We start from the raw sequence: 18,634 nt of genomic DNA on the forward strand, positions 1-18,634 counted from the left end.
TATGCTAACGCCCACCTGAGAGAGTAACCACGGAGCACACACCCTTTTCTTTTCTATGTATTGTGCCTACGTGACCACATGGTGATACCCAAACTATTCCGAAGCAACGTTTGCACTGTTTTGTGTTTTTTGTATCTCACACCCTCATACTCCTTTATCGTAAGAGCATCCCTTATCTGTGATGGAGTGTTCGATCAGAAGAAAATATGAAGCTGGTTTTAAATTAAACGTCATTGAAGTGGCGGAAGAAATTGGTAACTGCGCTGCTGCAACAAAATTCAAAACGTCAGAGAAACTGGTGTGAGATTGGAGGAAGCAAAAAGATGTAAAAAAAATTAAGTGTCATATTTTTGAACGGGTCGGGGTCTGATTTTATGACAAATTTTTCAGTTTTCAAGACCCGACTTATACGTGAGTATACAGTATACGGTTAACAGAATTTTAATACATTTTCATTTCCTTTTGGGCACAAATAAAGTGTAGTCAAATCTGATCAAATTTAATTCCTTGCCATGAGAGAAGCAGTACCAAGAAAATGCGATAAATGGATTGTCTCAGTCGTGCATTGGAAACTCGGAAGATGCGAATCAATACTTGACAACTGTCTGGGCTTGACAAATGGACATCTTGGGTACGTTTTAAGCTTTTCCTCCATGGCCCATACCTGCCATTGTAAAGCAACAGAGGGGGCAAGATATAGTGTTTAAATTTATAGAACACAATTGGGTGTGGCAAATGCATATATAATATGTTTGTGAAGACACTTTGACTTGAAAAATACCAAACTTATCCTTTATATTCTTGGAAATGAGGAAAGAAAGGACACTTTATTCTTGTTTTATTTGTACATATTCGTGACTGTTTTTCTGGCTCTTTTCAAAGTATTTGTCATGCACGGTAAACAGAAACCAAACTACAGTATGTGTCAATATGTCTTTAAGGGCAAGGACAAAAATGCACTTTGTTAAACTGAATTCCAGCAGCAAGCAGATTAACTAAAAGTAAATAATAAATGCAGAATAAAACTGAAACATAATATGATGTATTATTACAACTCAGCTGGAGTGAATTCCAGCAATTTTTGTTGGGTAAGTTAAGTGTATCACATACCAAAATAATTCATACATTGAATATTTGGAATTAAAAACTTATATTGTGGACCACCAGGGGCATACCAGCCACCCTACCCTACACAGACAGGCGCGAACACAAGTGTAGGTGCAGCACACCTTTAATTTTTGGTATGAGATCAGCTTCCCACCCTAACAGCACAACTCTTCAATAATGAGCCTCAGGTTATTTTCTTCCTTCACCTTTTCACGCTACCACTCCTCCTCCCTCAAGCTTCGTCCTCTTCCACCCGACTCTGTCCTCTGCAGTAGTGGCTGCTGACTCCTTTCATAAGTCACCCGGAAGTGCTCCAGGTGCTCGTTGACCAGCCTTCTGGGTGCGGTGAAAGTGCTACAACACAGAGCTCCAACACCGTCCAAGCGCCCTCTGGTAGTGGCCAAGGGCCCCAGCAGGGTGGTGCTTCCAAGCATGCCAGGTGTGGCTGCCCTCTAGTGTCCCGGGGAAGGTAATGTCCAGAACACAGCCTCTTCTCCGGTCCTTCTGATACAGGGGCGTCCCAGCCGGGCAAGGGTTCTGACCATCCATCACGATATGAATATATGAAAACACATTTTGGTGGTTACATGTGTGTTTCTATATGAGACAGCTGACACTATAAAGTGATGTTTTTGCAATAAACTGTTTATTCAGTTTTTTTATGCAGTTTTTACTCCTGTATGTTATGCTAAACTGAATCCTCAGTCCATTTGAGTTTCTTTATTTCCAGCTTCTTTCTTGTGGCATTATTAACATGCAGAAGTAAAAACAAACTAGTAAGTTTACAGATTTTAACACTGAGTCAGATGTGCTTGAGGTCCTCAGTGCGCCAAAGAGTAATCCATGGGCCTGTGTTGAGAGATGTGACAAATGTTAAATACAAATGAAGTAAAGTTACACACAAATTATCTAATGAAACAACACCTGTAGTCCTGTGTGTAGTTTTGGTCATCGCACTACAGAAAAAATTGAGCTGCTGTTTGATTAGAAAACTTCATCTCGATTAATCAAACAATTGAAAATTTTTAATCAAAATTGCTTGCATGTTTATCGGATTTCCTTCAGTCATATTCATATTTTTCTGGGTGGCGCAGTGGGTAGCGTTGCTGCCTTGCAGTTAGGAGACCCGTCTGGGTTCGCTTCCCGGTTCCTCCCTTTGTGGAGTATGCATGTTCTCCCTGTGTCTGAGTGGGTTTCCTCCCACAGTCCAAAGACATGCATGTTAGGTGGATTGGCGATCCTAAATTGTCCCTAGTGTGTGCTTGGTGTGTTTGTGTGTGTGTCCTGCGGTGGGTTGGCACCCTGCCCGGGATTGGTTCCTGCCTTGTACCCTGTGTTGGCTGGGATTGGCTCCAGCAGACCCCCGTGACCCTGTGTTCGGATTCAACGGGTTGGCAAATGGATGGATATTCATATTTTTCTATAAAACAGAATTAACTCAGCGATTCATCTTTATAAAATCCAACGCCTGTCTGTCAGTCTGTCTGTCCGCGTTTCATGAGAGATCTACTTAACTGATTTAGATTTGTGTTTTCTATAATTTGCTTGAACATGGATTTTATGACTTCTCTTATCTTGCTAAGATTCATAGTTTGCTTACAGGAGCGCTATAGTCACGCTAATCCGAGACAGAGGCTGCTGGCCGAGGGGAGTGGGAAGTGTGACGTCAGCAGTGGGTCCTTCTGACTTCTCTCATCGCCCTAAGTATCATAGTTTGCTTGCGGTACTGATTTATTTGTAGCTGTCGGTGGAGTGGCTGGAGCCCTCCTCCTCACTCACACACCACCCTCTGTTGCGTCGCTGAACCTCTTGCCACATGTTGCCTCTGCTTAGCTAGTGATACCTGTTTATTCAGCAGACATTATCACCTAGAGATTGTTAAGGAGTAACGTTTGACGTTTTTGAGAGAGAGATCAGAGCTACGTGCCTCTTAGAGGGGCGCTGCTGATTGCCAGAGATATCAAGGCCACGTGCTTTTCTCCCCATGCGGGGGACGCTCTCCCATCAGACCTGAACACGATCAGATACAGTGCCAATGTCTATTGGTTTTTAAAGATTGTCCTGTTTCACTACTACGTCGGTGCAGCCACGGGGAACAGCTAGTTTCTTATAAAAAAACAGTTCTAATAATCACTTACCTAAGCATACTAAATTATTCCAGTTAGTTTATGGGACATTTTTGTGTAAGAGAAACAACATCCAACGACCTCCTAACAAACCAAACACCTTCACAGTGTGGTTTTCTGTAATATTTGTGAAAATCCGTACATGTGGTTTGGACTGCTACTTTGCAAGACATCCTACCAAACGCACTAACAGTTACACTGACTTTCAGCTACTCCCCGGCTTATGTACTTATGGTAGGTCTATTCTGATTAATAAGTTTGAAGACGCTTATTTAAACATCGTTTGTCTGCACAGACTCAGAGATGCTTGACTTACCATCAGGCCTGAGTTGCCTCAAAAGCTTGCATATTGTCATCTTTATAGTTAGCCAATACTTGACTCGTCATTACATCATCATATCCTTTAAAACCGTACATTCCATCCTCCCCAGTCCTTCTCAATTACAGAATCCTCATTAAAGCTCTGGGGCTTTTCAGTGCATTTCACCTCATTAGTGAGTGGCAAATTCCAAATTTAATCCAATGACTATTAAATATCGATATAGTTATCCATATAACCGATGATGATACTTGTTAAATATCAGCTGAAGACAATCTAGGCGGTGGCACATTATTATTGCTAAAGAAAAAAAGTCAAATGATCCTTTTTTATTGCTTTAAAAGAGGTAGAATTCTGGAGCTTCCACAAATAGAAATTGCACAGTGTAATATAAATGTTGCTTGCAGAGACAACAATTGTCAATGTACTCACCATATGGAGTCCCAAAGGCAAATACAGAATGTGTGGGAGACATGTCCAGAATCATGTTACATAATGCTTTATTTTCACCTCCACATTTAAAAGCAAATGTAATAAATAAAAATTTAAAAAAAAAAGTGAAAATAAACAGATATAATCAAGAACCAACATTGAAATCAGGCCCACATATCACGTCCTCCATTCTGAGGGGAGCAACACCTCCAACGAGTTACTGTGGTGAGGAAAAAGTTTCTCTTTGTGCCTTTAAAATGTTCACTTTTTTTATTACATAAGAATGTTTCTTATTAATTCTTAAGTTTAATGAGGTGAAAGTTGAAGTCTGTTCTGCTAATGGTGGGGCACACAGCAATGGTTATTAATAAACAAATAATAAACTGCTCAGAAAATGAAAAGAACATTTTGAAAACAAATCAGATCTCAATGGGGAAAAAAATCCTGCTGGCTCTGTCTACTGCTATGGACTGATATGGTGATGTGTTAGGAACGAAAGGATGGAAATGAAAATGATCAACCGACAGAGGGAGGGCTGAACTCAAAGACACCCCGAAAATCAAAGGGGGAAAAAATGATGAGGCAGGCAGGTGAGTTCATTTTGCTGAAATTTCATTGCAGCAACTCCAAATCATACTCAGTAGTTTGTTTCGAACAACCCGCCCCATGCCTGACAACGTCCTAATGAGACGACGGATGGTGTCTTGGGGGATCTCCTCACAGATCTGGAGCAGGGCATCACTGAGCTCCTGGACAGTCTGAGGTGTCGAATGGACCGAAACATAATGTCCCACCCAGATGTGTTCTATTGGATTGCAGCATAGAGTCTGACAATGGGTCAAAGGATCTCATCCCGATACTTAATGGCAGTCAAGGTGTCGTTGTCTAGCCTATAGATGTCTGTGCGTCCCTCCATGGATATGCCTCCCCAGACCAAACCGGTCATGCTGAATGATGCTATAGCAGCATAACGTTCTCCACAGCTTCTCCAGACTCTTTCACGTCTGTCACATGTGCTCAGGGTCAACCTGCTCTCGTCTGTGAAAAGCACAGGGCACCAGTGGTGGACCTGCCAATTCTGGTATTCTACGGCAAATGCCAGTCGAGTTCAACTGTGCCCACTAGAGGATTTTGGGAACCTCAGGCCACCCTCATGAAATCTGTTTCTGATTGTTTGGTCAGAAACATTCACACCAATGGCCTGCCTGCCAGCTGGAGGTCATTTTGTAGGCTCTGCCAATGCTCATCCTGTTCCTCCTTGCCCAAAGTCCTGCTGATGGGTTAAGGACCTTCTACGAGGAGCCCTGTCCAGCTCTCCTAGAGTAAGTGCCTGCCTCCTGGAATCTCCTCCATGCCCTTGACTGTGCTATGAGACACAGCAAACCTTCTGGCAATGGCATGAATTGATGTGCCAATTTGGAGAAGTTGGACTACCTGTGTCAGCTCTGTAGGGTCCAGGTATGGCCTCATGCTACCAGTAGTGACACTGACCATAGCCAAATGCAAAACAAGTGACAAAACAGATGAGGAGGGGAAAAATGTCCGTGGTTTCCCACCACCTGTTAAACCATTCATTCCTGTTTTGGGGGTCGTCTCATTGTTGCCCCTCTAGTGCCCCAAAGCCGCTGAAACTGATTAGCAACCCCCTCTGCTACTTCACTGACCAGATCAATAGCCCAGAAGTGCCATTGACGTGATGCTACACTCTCATTAAAAAGGGTTCCTTTCATTTTTTTGAGCAGTATGTAATGATGGGTATCTGGTTGCTGTGTAGTGAATCCCGGACAAGTGAAGTCCGCTGAACTTGTGTAAAATGTTGTTAGGTAAATCACTTTACACCTGACTGTTGGATGTATACATAAGGGACTGATAAGCTGCAGATATGGAAGTGTTGGCTTGGAATTTTCTCGCTATGTTATCTGTCGTCCATTATTTCGAGTGAAAGTTCACATTTGTGTTTTTTTTTTATGTATTTCACAGCCCAAACAGTTTAGAAAAATGATCCAGCAGACATTTCAGCAGTATGCCTCACTGAAGGAAGAGCAGTGCATTGTGAAATTCTTTGATACTTTTGCCAACTTCTCAAATTTTGATGAAGAGGTTTTCCCCTGTGAGCTTGCGGTGAGTTCTAGAAGGTTTCCATGTGTTTACATAAAGCAGGTATTTACTAAGGTTATCATCATTGGGTGCATTTACACTTTGGTTTACATACCATCAAACAATTAGACCTGATTTATTCAAGGTGACATTGGATGAGATAACCGAGGCCTGGGAGTGGATTGTGTTTTGAGGACTGTTTATAACTGAGGAAGGGAGGGAAGGCCGAGAGGAGGTTTATGTTTGCAACTCCTTGAAATGATCCAGTTGTGCGTATTGTGAAAGTGAAGATGAAGAGTTAGTCCTTGCTGCCTTCTTGAACATCAAATGAATATGGTACAGTGTTCAGAGTCTGCTTACATTGATTCAGTTGCAGTGTTACAACTATTCTGAAATGAAAGGCCAGGACCAGGAAAAGCCAAAAAACTCAATTCAAACAAAAAAGAAGAAAATTCATTTATTAATCTGTCAATTATTAAAGGAAATCCTGGGACGAGACTTTCTCGGAGATAATTTCAACTCCTGCGAGAGATATTTTCAGGCTCTGCGAGACAACCCTTTTTGTCAAGAGATTTTGTCAAGTCCCGCCCTCCTCCCAAACATTTACAACCACGCCCACGGTCGGTCCCCACACTTCTCATTCGTGTGAATGCTCTTGTCAGACACAGTTCCTGCGCTCTCAGCTTCAAGCGGAGTTGGAAATAAAAGACAAAGAAGTAGAAGACAAAGTAGAACGATGTGAAGAGGTTCAAAAACATTGGCGTGATACACATGCAGAGCAGGCTAGAGATTATGAAAGTACTAAAATTCAAAAGTCTCAAAAAACTGATACTAAAGACAAACAGACGGAAATTTTACTCAGTCAAACAACGGAACAGTGAAAAGTTTGAATATATTGTTCGGATTTAAACTTTAAATCAGACTTGTAGATCATCTAATTCATGTTGCCATCAGGGAAAAGTAGTGCTTCCTGACAATGAAGAGGCATATCTGCGAGAAATAAAAGATTTGTTGTTTGGTGAATGTGAAATCCACATACGTGAGCAGCAGAGACACAAAGTTGCTGGCGTGTAGTGCAGGCCGGGGGGATTAGCGAGCGAAGCGAGCAGGGGGCGAATCCCCCTAATATTAAATAAGAAAACTTCTGCAGTAATTAGGAAAACAAAAAGAAATAAACAGCAAAGGAATAATTACAACAGAAAGGAAATAAGTCTGAGATAAAAAACATTAATCAAAGTAAACACTAAGAGGCTAAACTCTTGAATTAACAATAAGGAAACCAACAAGGACAAATAAATGAAAAAACCTCTCTGAAATCAGAAACGTACGAAAGAGAAGATTAAACTAACCGAAACTCCAAAATAATAATGAATTCAGTATGGAATAATTTAGAAATAGAACAACAACAAAAGCATAAAATAAAAGAGCATGTCACCAAAATCAAAAGAGCAATCCAAGATGTGTAACTCAGAGAGGCAAGCAAAAATCAGTCATTCTTAACCATAAGTCTCCTAAGAGATACGCTAACCTGCTCAGTAACAGGATCAAATGACGTTCAAAAGCCAATGAAAACAGGAGCACAAAAAGGGCCTTAAACATGGCAGGACCCCGTGGCAAATGCCACAGCACTAAGGCGGTGGCAACCACAATCTTGTCTTGCCTCCCCTCAGTGGACTGACATGAAATCAAGGCAGCAGTGAGAGAAAGGTAACAGATAAAATGAAATTAGATTCAGTTGGATTAGACGTGCTTTATTTGTCCATAGAGGGAAATAAAAACATTACAGAATCTCAAGAAAAGGAAAAGTACGAGGGGGTACCCAAAAATAAACTGGAATTGAAAAGAAAATTGTTTTAATAATTTTTACTTCCTGAAACTTTAGTCTCCTTCAAAGTCCTCTCCATGTGAATGAATGCACCTGTCCCAACGGTTTTCCCAGTGGTGATAACATTTTTGTAATTGCTGAAGAAGAATGTTGTCCAAGGCGATTTTTCGCGATTTTTCTTTGACTTCCTCCGCGGTACAAAAACATTTTCCTTTGAGTTCTTTTTTTCATATGTGGAAAGAAAAGTGTTGTATTGCGTCAGCTTCTATCCATTGCAGTTGCAGTTTACTTTTTATTTTCCTCATATATTTGCCATATTTTTTATTTTTACCCCCCAACAGGACTAGCAGCACCATCACTTCATTGTCCTGTAAGACATGATAAAGATGCATTTATTGGAACTCAAAGCAGATTAATCATTTATTGAAATGCCTTTTCCAACGTATTTCCATATATTTTCAGATATCTCTGTGATAGAATATTATATTGTCATTTTAAAAACATTCTTGGATTCACTGATAGAGTAGATTCTTCATAAATCCAGCATCTTACCACCTCTGCACTGACAAGATTAGGAGAATATTGACTGTTTTGTTGTATTTCATTCATTAGCAAGAGTGGTGCATTGCAGTGGACCTCGTCATTGGACCCAAAGGAATTCGTCAACGAGTCAACAAGGACTCCACGGTGAGTGATAGATAGATAAGAAAAGCACTATGTACTAATATAATAAATATAAGGACTAATGACAATATAACAAGTTAAAATGACAAGGTGACCTTTAACAAGTGATATGATCATCTTATGGGATGGATGGATGGATGGATGGATGGATGGATGGATGGATGGATGGATGGATGGATGGATAGATAGATAGATACTTTATTAATCCCCAAGGGGAAATTCTCACTCTCAGTTTTTCCTTACAGACTGATGATAAGAAATTAGGAAAGATGAGGATTCATTGAGAGCTTGTGATGGGTGACATTGTATGATTTCCATCTAAATTTCTGAGCTGTAATTCACCCCGTCTAGCATTCAGCTTTCACTTTTCCGTCAAGCTACCTTATTGATGGCATTTGTTGACGGCTGGTTTTGGTCACTTGATTGTAGTTTGGCTTTTTCCCCATTAATACTTGACTGTGATTTCACGGGTGCTGTCAGGGTGACTGAAGATATTTTTACTTTAGTTTGGTGTAATTGTGAGAATTAACAGAACACAAAACCTAAAATCTTCTAAAATGACTGTTGTAGCTCAGCCTTCACAAGTCTCTTCCTCTTCTTGTACTTACTGAAACTGATCTTTTAATCAGCGTACAGTTTAAGTAACAACTCATCCAGGCTTTCAGAAAGTGACACCAGGCTCTAGACCTTAACATTAACTAGCGCAGGCTGCTACGTCTTCTCAGAGCATGAGGGTGGTCTTCCTTGTGAAGGTAAATGCAGCTGGATTACCCCTTGATGCAAACAAATTGCTGATGGCTCAGTTCATTTTTCTCTTTGGTGAGGTTTACTGCTGGAGTAAAACTGTCTGTGGGCAACATGTCCAATAAGCTGTCAATTTGGGTGGGGTGGGTGGTGCTGTTTGATAACCACCTAAAAGCTGAGCTCTATTCACCCTGACGTTAATGTTTGAATGCCGTTTAACATTTGGCTAATTAACCTGTGAGGCGCACTATATGCTGGCAAACCTCATGTTTGCAGATGGCCATCTTTTTGTAGACCTTTTGTTTTTTCTGTTCCAATGTTAAATCTAAAACCTGGAAATTTATGTCTTGTTTCTTGTAAAAACACATCTTTAATATTCTGTAATATCTACTCAAAGTGGGCTTTGCTTTGAACTAAAAGGCAAAGCTTGTGAAAATATTGTAAGACCCTTGCCTTGACTTGACTTATCGTTCCTTATATATACACTAGCGTGTAAGCCTGTGCTGTAAGAAGCTGGGGGTCCTATAAACTATTGAAATCTGCTGAAAAGTTATTGAAATGTAGAGATGTCAGGTAATTGAAAGGAACTACTCAGGGCGTTTCTCTGCTAGGAGGTTTTGTTTTGCTGACATGCTCGCATTGCTTGTGTTATTAGCGGCTAAGCAAGTTTTCTGTTTCCTCGGAGGTGGAGCCCTTACCCCGATATCAATGATCTGCTTTTTGCAACTGAGAGGATGTGGCGGAGGTTTGCCAACTGGCTGACCATGGCCAAGTAGTAACTAGCCAAATAATCAGATTGTGACTCCGACCTAAAGAATAGATCTACTCTATATATGTATATGTATAATATATATTTATATGTATATATATATATATATATGTATATGCGTGTATGTATATTTATGTATATATACAGTAATCCCTCGCTACTTCGAGGTTCACTTTTCGCGGATTCACGACTTTGCGGGTTTTTAAATACAAGTGATTGCCCGCCTATCGCAGAAGTTATGTTCCAGACCCATCAGCAACAGGAGAAAATCCGCGATATAGAAAGACCATATAAATAAACATTTTTATAGTTTAAGCCTTAAAATACCCATCCCACATGCTTTAAACACATGTAAACTTATAAAACACACTTTGTTAACACATATGATATGTGGATGTCAGGCTAAGGATATGAGTAACATCTCACTATTATAAAACATTTTAACTTCACGCAAGACAAGACAGTGAGACAGGAAAATACAAGGCTTTAAAATTATTGACACGCAGAGCGACAAGCAGCACAAAGCCAGCACAAAGTCCACTTCTCCTTAGCATTCATTCAGCTCCCCACCCCCTTGACAATGCGAAGTGGCAGGAGCGTACTGCGCCTCCGGGGAGGGGGGGGGGTTTGAGCGAACGTGTGTTCAGCCCTCACACACCCCCACTCCTCCTGATCCTTCCGAACACGCAGAGCGACAAGCAGTCATTTTGGCAGAAGCAGCACAAAGTCCATTTCTGCTCAGCGTGAGTTCAGCTGCCCCCCTTCACAAAGCGAGTGCAGACACATTGACGTCTGATCGCTGCGTGCAGTGTGCAGTGTTGGTCTGCGGTGTTTAAGAATGTAGAAAGTGTTTAAGAGCATAGGAAGTGTTTATAAGAGCGTGGGAAAGGTTAACAAGAGAGTGAGAAAGGTTTATAAGAGTGTGGGAAGGGTTTATAAAGCCTTAAAATATGTATAAATAATAAAATAAATACAGGTCGCTACTTCATGGATTTACACCTATCGCGGGGGGCTCTGGAACGTAACCCCCGCGATAGGTGAGGGATTACTGTATGTATGTATGTATGTATGTAAGTATGAGTATATATATATATATGTATGTATGTGTATATATATATATATATATATATATATATATATATATATATATATATATATATATATATATATATATATATATGTATATGTATGCATATATATATATGTGTGTGTGTGTATATATATATATATATATGTATGTATGTATGTATGTATGTGTATATATATATATATATATATATATATGTATATGTATGCATATATATATGTGTGTGTGTATATATATATGTATACATATACATTATATAATATAATATTATATATATATATATATATATAAAATCCATCCATCCATCCATCCATCCATCCATCCATTTTCCAACCCGCTGAATCCGAACACAGGGTCACGGGGGTCTGCTGGAGCCAATCCCAGCCAACACAGAGCACAAGGCAGGGAACCAATCCCGGGCAGGGTGCCAACCCACCGCAGTATATAAAATCCTAAGCCTAAAAATGCAACGATTTATTGTCACATTTTTTGTCATACTTTATATCGGCTTATTTTAAAACCCACATATATATGTTTGGTATCATTCTTTTCAGAGTTTATCGAACTTCAGTGTGATGTTGTTAGATGTTCAGATTCTTATTCCATTTTTAAATTATAAACTAAAATATCAAGAACTAACGTCCCAGTAGATGAGACATTGTGCCAAGAGATTTAACCACGCCCAGGACCGGAAATAAAAGACAAAGAGTAGGACAGCTGCTGGACAGGCTTTTAAATGTTTGAAGCGCCGCACGAGATGCAGCTGATCGAGCAAAGAGGAGGTAAAAAAAAACTATTTGTTTCCCATTGTGTCACCATTTAAGAGGGGGTGTTGGAGGAGCGACCACGTCTCCTTGGGGTGCGTTCAGCCCCCCTCTTCACAACATGAGTGGCAGACTGGCTGCATCTAGGGGTTGGGCATCGAAGGCACCAGAAGGGGTTGGGCACTAAAGGCCCCAGGGGGGCTTGCCCCTCTAGTGTAGATACTGTGTATTCATATATATATATATATATATATATATATATATATATATATATATAGTGTAATTTTGTGATTTTTAGGTTTCTATAATTGTAGGGTAGCTACAAGAAGATGTTAATGATTGTACGTGATAGTCAGTCAAAATGGAAGTGTTTGAAATCCATCTGCTAAAAACCTTTTGAGAGTTGACCTTGCTTCCTGTATTGTACATTTGTGTCTAAATTGATTTTACATTTTTAATGTTAAAGAATGTAAAACTAAAAAATAGCACATGCCTTGCTCCTAATTAACAATTAGGAAAACAAAGCTGTTGAACCATTCACCCGGTTTTTCTAAGAGCAGATGCTCCTTCTGCATTGCATGTCTTGCACTTCCATTTGAGTTTCAGTTCAATGACAGACCAATGTCTACGACTTATTTTTTTTTTCATGCATTATAAAGTTATATTTGAGGTTATATTTGAAGACTGACATAAACCTCCAGAGGACTGAGTTGTGTTTGTCTGAGCCGGAGTGTGTTATCGTTGGGAGTTTCCTGTTTGATTTCAGTTTTTTTTGCTGCTCTTTGGTATAGAATGCCTTGACCTGTACATCATCTAAGTAGGGGCTGCATGTGTTAGCGACCTGTTAGCTTCCATTCAGTTTGGACTTGTCTGTTTTTAAAATAATTTAACACATTTAAAGTAAAGAAGGAAAAAAAAGTCACACAATTGTAGAAAACAATAAAATGACTATTTTGGCAGGGCGGCACGTGGAGTTTGCATGTTCTCCCCATGTCTGCATGGGTTTCCTCCCACAGTCCAAAGACATTCAGGTTAGGTGCATTGGCAATCCTAAATTGTCCCCTAGTGTGTGCATGGTGTGTGTGTGTGCCCTGTGGTGGGCTGGCGCCCTGCCCAGGGTTTGTTTCCTGCCTTGCGCCCTGTGTTGGCTGGGATTGGCTCCAGCAGACCCCGTGACCCTGCAGTTAGAATATAGCGGGTTGGATGGATGGGTGGACTTTTTGGCATTTGTACTATCAGTGGAAATCCTGAAAATTTTGGGGTGTAAAGTTCTGAGTCCTGCCCAAACTGAAGTTGATCATCATTATTTTCTGTACACTTATTGTCAATAACTTTTGTTTTTTTTTTCTTGCAGCCCACATATTTAGCAGAGTTTAAACAAATTAGGAGCATATCCTGCACCTTACTAGAGGATGGGAGAGGCCTTGTGCATATGGATATAGCAGGAGCCAAGCAGGTAGGAACCAAGGCCTTTTCCATGTTTTTTATTGAATCTTTTTGGTATGTAAAGTTCAGATGTCATGTGATCAAATGTGGAAACAGTTCTGTATTGCTATGATGTATACCTTTGAATATTAAAATTGATACTAGTGAACATTTTTGACTGTATAAATTGGAAAGAGGAAATATCCGATGGGAGCTTATTTATAGCCATAAGCTTACTTGCATTTTGAGTATTGTAGCGTGACATGAAGAGAAACCAGAGTAGTACAAAAAATGTTTAGGGTACCAACCGGGTGACTGTTTTTACTAAGTAACTAAAAAGATGGCTTTATGGCCCAAAACAAGAACCAGAGAGAGGCATGGTTTGCCTTGACAGTGGATGCTTTGTTACTGGTAAGCGCTGGTTTGATGAGAAGCACCATGGGAGATGGAGTTCTGCTTCACAGCCCTGCTGGGTGCCATGGGTATTTTGGTTAATAGTGTGCATTTATTATAGTTATTGCTTGTTTATGGTGGTGGAGGTGCTTTGGGGCACTTTGAATAAGAAAATAAAAATACTTCTGGGTGCTTTTAAACCAGTGTCTGCATCTGTCTGTTGGGTTTCACGGGGCACAGCGCCGTCAAGCGTCCATTCATTGACACTGTATACCTTGTCATTCTTACTGACCCCAGCATTGGCTTAAACATGAAAAGAAGTGCCTCAGTACAAGGAACTGTCTAAGAACTGGTTTAGGACAAATGTGATGTTTCTGTACCATCCAAGCTGTTTTTTATATTATATTAATTATTTGAATAATAATTCATCTGTATAACTATTTAAACTTGTAAATTAAGGTAATTGTAAGAGGTATCTAACAGTAAGCAAAATGCATAGAGAAGGGACAAGTACATTTCAAAACAGAGGTTCACAGCAAATGTGAGAAATGTGAAGTCTTCCACATGAAAAGTATAAAGATTTGATATATTTACTCAGTGAGCGTTCTGAGACAGGCGAGAAGAAATCAGTGATAGTGGATGCCTCGCCATCTTTGGGATATGGTATACAGACGAGATTAGAACAGCTGGCTGCATGCTGGGCTATACATTAATAATAATAATTCTTTCCATTTTATATATCACTTTTCTCACTACTCAAAGTGCTCAGCAATTGCAGGTTAAGGGCCTTCCTTGCTCAAGGGCCCAACAGAGCAGAGTCCCTATTGGCATTTACGGGATTCAAACCGGCAACCTTCCGATTGCCAGTGCAGAGCCCCAGCCTCAGAGCCACCACTCTGCCTGATATACATACATTACAAGGACTGTGTGCTGTCTGAGTCAAGAAGGTCTAAACTTAAGTTCCTTAATGCCTTTGTTGTTATAGAAATGAGTAGCTGTAATACAGCAGTGCATTTTGGGATATCTGGTAGGAACTTCTTTTTTTTGAGTTTGCATTAACAACAACAACATTTATTTATTTAGCACAAAGAATGTAGCTCAAAGTGCTTCAAGGCATCTCACTGTCTCTTTTAACTTTTAGTTATAGCGGAACAAAATAAATGATACCGAGATATAACACATCTGCTGCACGTAGTGCAGTTTTTGTCTTCATCTCCATGTACACAAAATCCAACGTCTGTCTGTCTGCCTGTCTGCATTCGATGAGAGAACTACTTCACAGATTTAGATTGGGTTTTTTTCTCTAATTTCCTTGAACATTCCAGTTGATTTTGCGACTTCTCTCATCGCACTATGTATCATAGTTCGCTTGCAGTACCGATTTTATTTACGCGAATCCAAGAGAGACGCAGCGGGCTGAGGGCAGGGCCCTCCTCACTCACGCACCAGCCTCAGGGTGTATCTTACATCCGCTTAACTAGTGATCGAGAAAACTACTTAACGGATTTAGATTGGGTTTTTTTCTGGAATTTACTTGAACATTCTAGTTGATTTTACGGCTTCTCTCATCGTGCTAAGAATCACAGTTCGCTTGCAGTAGCGATATATTAGCGCTAATCTGAGAGAGAGGTTGCGGGCTGAGGGGAGGGGGAAGTGTGACGTCACGAGTGGGGAGCCGGGCAGGACCTCCCTCGCTGTCCCGTTTCACTACAATGTGGGCAGAGCTGCAGGAGAGGGCTAGAATTTCATAAATTAAACTGTAGAGCTGTAAGTAAACACTGCAGTGATCTAAATTACAAAGAGGTAAGCCATTCAGTTCAAGTCCGTTTTCAGCATTAGGGACATAGCTGTGTGCCTGGTGTCACACTACAGGACTTCAGGTCAGACAACTCGTCAAACTTAACAACTGCATTTGCACAGTTTCCTGTTGGGCCACAAGGTCAATTTTTGTAAGCCAATCAATATGGAGTATCTTTATCCTCTTTTTCCCTCTATTGTGGTACAGCAAAGACAAGCCTTCAAAATACACCTCTGTGCCAGTTCCAGAGTGCCACAAACCTCTCTTCTCTTTTCCTTCATTATTTGAGGCTCCCTCATTGCTCTACTTTTTCTTGTAGATTTGATTGGGCTCTTCTCAGTAAGTATTGTACTCCCACATGCACAGACGTCTTCCCCTGCAGTATGCAACAAAATCAAACCTGTGTGACATGACTCATCACAAGATGCCTTCCGTACTGAGTTGCTGAGGATGTCACAGTACTTGACTGGCAGCTACAGTACATCACCATGTAAATGAAGGTTATGACTGGAAAAGACATGCAATGTGACAAGAGGCTTAGCAGCAAATGTAATTTTAACCAGCTGTGCTACCCTTCTAAGTAATCAATGTAGGCCTGAGCGTTAACATTTTACAGTGCACCAAGCAATTTTGCATGTCTCTGTTATGTGCCATCTGGCATGGGATTCATAAAAGCAGTGTTAATGTTTGTGATATGCGTGATATGCCATCTGTTGGAATGAAAAAATGCAGTGCATTGTATTACTACAAATGTTTGTGATGCGCCCTCTGTTGGAATGATAAACACACAGACAATTATCCTTTTATTAAAGTGAACTAGCCTAAGACAGGTTGAAATCTTAAGTAATCAACATAGACCTCAGAATTAATGCTTGCAGTGCATCTGTATTGAATTTGTCATTTCAACAGAGGGCACATCACAAACATTTGCAGTAATAAAATGCATTACTACAAATGTTTGGGATGAGCCATTTGTTGGAATGACAAATGCAATGCATATATTTCTGCCATATGCTATTTGGTGTGGGATTTGTAAAAAGCAGTGTTAATGTTTGCGATGCACCGTCTGTTGGAATGAAAAAATGCAGTGCGTTGTATTACTACAAATGTTTGTGATGCGCCCTCTGTTGGAATGACAGACACACAGACACTTATCCTTTTATTAAGGTGGACTAGCCTAAGACAGGTTGAAAACTAAGGAATCAACTTAGACTTCAGTGATAATGCTTGCTGTGCACCATATATTGTAATGTATTTTGCAATGCTTTTAGTAATAAAATTCATTGCATTTGTCATTCCAACTGATGGGGCATCACAAACATTTGCAGTAATAAAATGCATTACTACAAATATTTGTGATGTGCCATCTGTTGAAATTATAAATGCAATTCATTTTCTGATTACGTTGGAATGATGCACACAAACACTAATCCTTTTATTAAGGTGGACTAGTCTAAGATGGGTTGAAATCTTAAGTAATCAACATAGACCTCAGCGTTAATGCTTTCAGTGCACCATCTATTGGAATGTATTTTGCAATGTATGTCATTTCAGCAGTTATTATTTACAGTAATAAAATGCATTACTACAAATGTTTGGGATGAGCCATTTGTTGGAATGACAAATGCAATGCATATTGTAACAATCTGGGAAAGAAATTGTGCCACTGAGGCAGTTTGTTCTAAAATTAAAAAAAAAAAAAAGAGGGGCGGGCAGAGACACAACTGCCACTCTTAATAAGCAGCCTCTGGGGTGCTGGGGAGGAGGGACTTTTGAAAAAGGAGGTTCAGGTAAAAGAAGAGGGTGTGTAGCTCGTGGGGTGGGTTGGTTTTTGAGTTTCAGTGTGCTTATGGTTTGTCCTGACTACGTTGTTTTTAGGCTCGTGAGGTCAGAAGAAAATAAATAAAACCATTGATTAGTTTTTTTGGACAATTACCATCATTGCTTGCGAGATTTATTTACCCGCCTGGGAAGGGATATTACAATATATTTCTGCCATATGCTATTTGGTGTGGGATTTGTAAAAGCAGTATTAATATTTGTGATGCGACATCTGTTGGAATGGCCAAGACAGAGCAACTGGACAGACACACAGACAGACACTTATCCTCTCATTAAGGTGGATACTACTTCACCCACAGAATTTTAATTGCATGCTATAGTAATATATATAAAATCTGCCATAAACCTTTAAATATTTTAGTTAAAATTACACATTGTCCTTATTTTATCTGTCTGTTTTATCTGAATATAAATGGCTGTAGTTTCAATATACGCATGTGCCTGAGTAGAGTCTGTGCTCGGTTCTTCTGTGTGTTGGCTTGCCTTATGTTTTTAGCTCAGTTTTCCTTCATGTCTCCCTTCTGGTGTTCTTTTCTAATTCTCATAAATGAAAACCCAGTAGAGAGCTGAACTGTCTGACATCCTCAGGTCTCAATCCCCTGCTGCCTTTAGCATTCATTCAGGATGAAGCTGATGGAATGAAATGAAGGCCAAGAGAATCAGAGGTTGGATGACGTATGTGGAAACTCTTTGCAGGGCTGTTCAAAGCCGGCACATCAGTGATGGAGTTGAGTGGAAAGTGTTGTGCTTGTGTTGAGGGTGTGAGAGAAGGTGTCAGATTCTGTGCTGACTTGCGTCTGTGGTGTAGCCGTTTTGGAGAAAGCACCGAAGTACTGCTAATTTGGTGACACGTTGAGCACAAAAGAAGACAGCAACAGACCTCTCATAGCCTCAGGACAACAGAGACCCTTATTCTCCAACAGCCCACTGAGTGCCGATTTAAGGCAAACACACTTTGTTATATTCATCAGATTAAGGAAGAAGACTTGCAGGGTTAGGGTACAACAGCTGGTGGGTGAGCACTGCGTCTCAAAGTTGGTACTTCTCATTTTTAAAGACCAGATGGAAGTGAACAGAGGGTGTGGGGTGATAAATGGGTTAAGATTTTAATGGTTTTATGTCTGCAAAAGCAGAATGAATTCACAGTGCCGAGACGGCGACCAGTGATTTTAAAAGCCGTGCCCAGAACTTTCTCTAACGTCCTTCTCCCTTTGGCAGGGAG

General features: G+C 40.3%; 1 protein-coding gene across 3 annotated transcripts in view; it reads left to right on the forward strand.

Annotated features, from left to right (window-relative positions):
- The window catches only part of ptk2ba (protein tyrosine kinase 2 beta, a), a 386,610-nt gene that overhangs the window by 183,373 nt on the left and 184,603 nt on the right, over nt 1-18,634 (forward strand). For all 3 annotated transcript variants that reach the window (XM_028796341.2, XM_028796343.2, XM_028796338.2), the window contains exons 8-10: nt 5,965-6,105; nt 8,519-8,593; nt 13,309-13,410. In XM_028796341.2, the coding sequence (XP_028652174.1) occupies nt 5,965-6,105; nt 8,519-8,593; nt 13,309-13,410 (318 nt within the window). The remainder of the gene's footprint in view (nt 1-5,964; nt 6,106-8,518; nt 8,594-13,308; nt 13,411-18,634) is intronic.

The sequence above is a fragment of the Erpetoichthys calabaricus genome, chromosome 3, assembly GCF_900747795.2.
Source record: "Erpetoichthys calabaricus chromosome 3, fErpCal1.3, whole genome shotgun sequence".
Classification (NCBI taxonomy): Eukaryota; Metazoa; Chordata; class Cladistia; order Polypteriformes; family Polypteridae; genus Erpetoichthys; species Erpetoichthys calabaricus.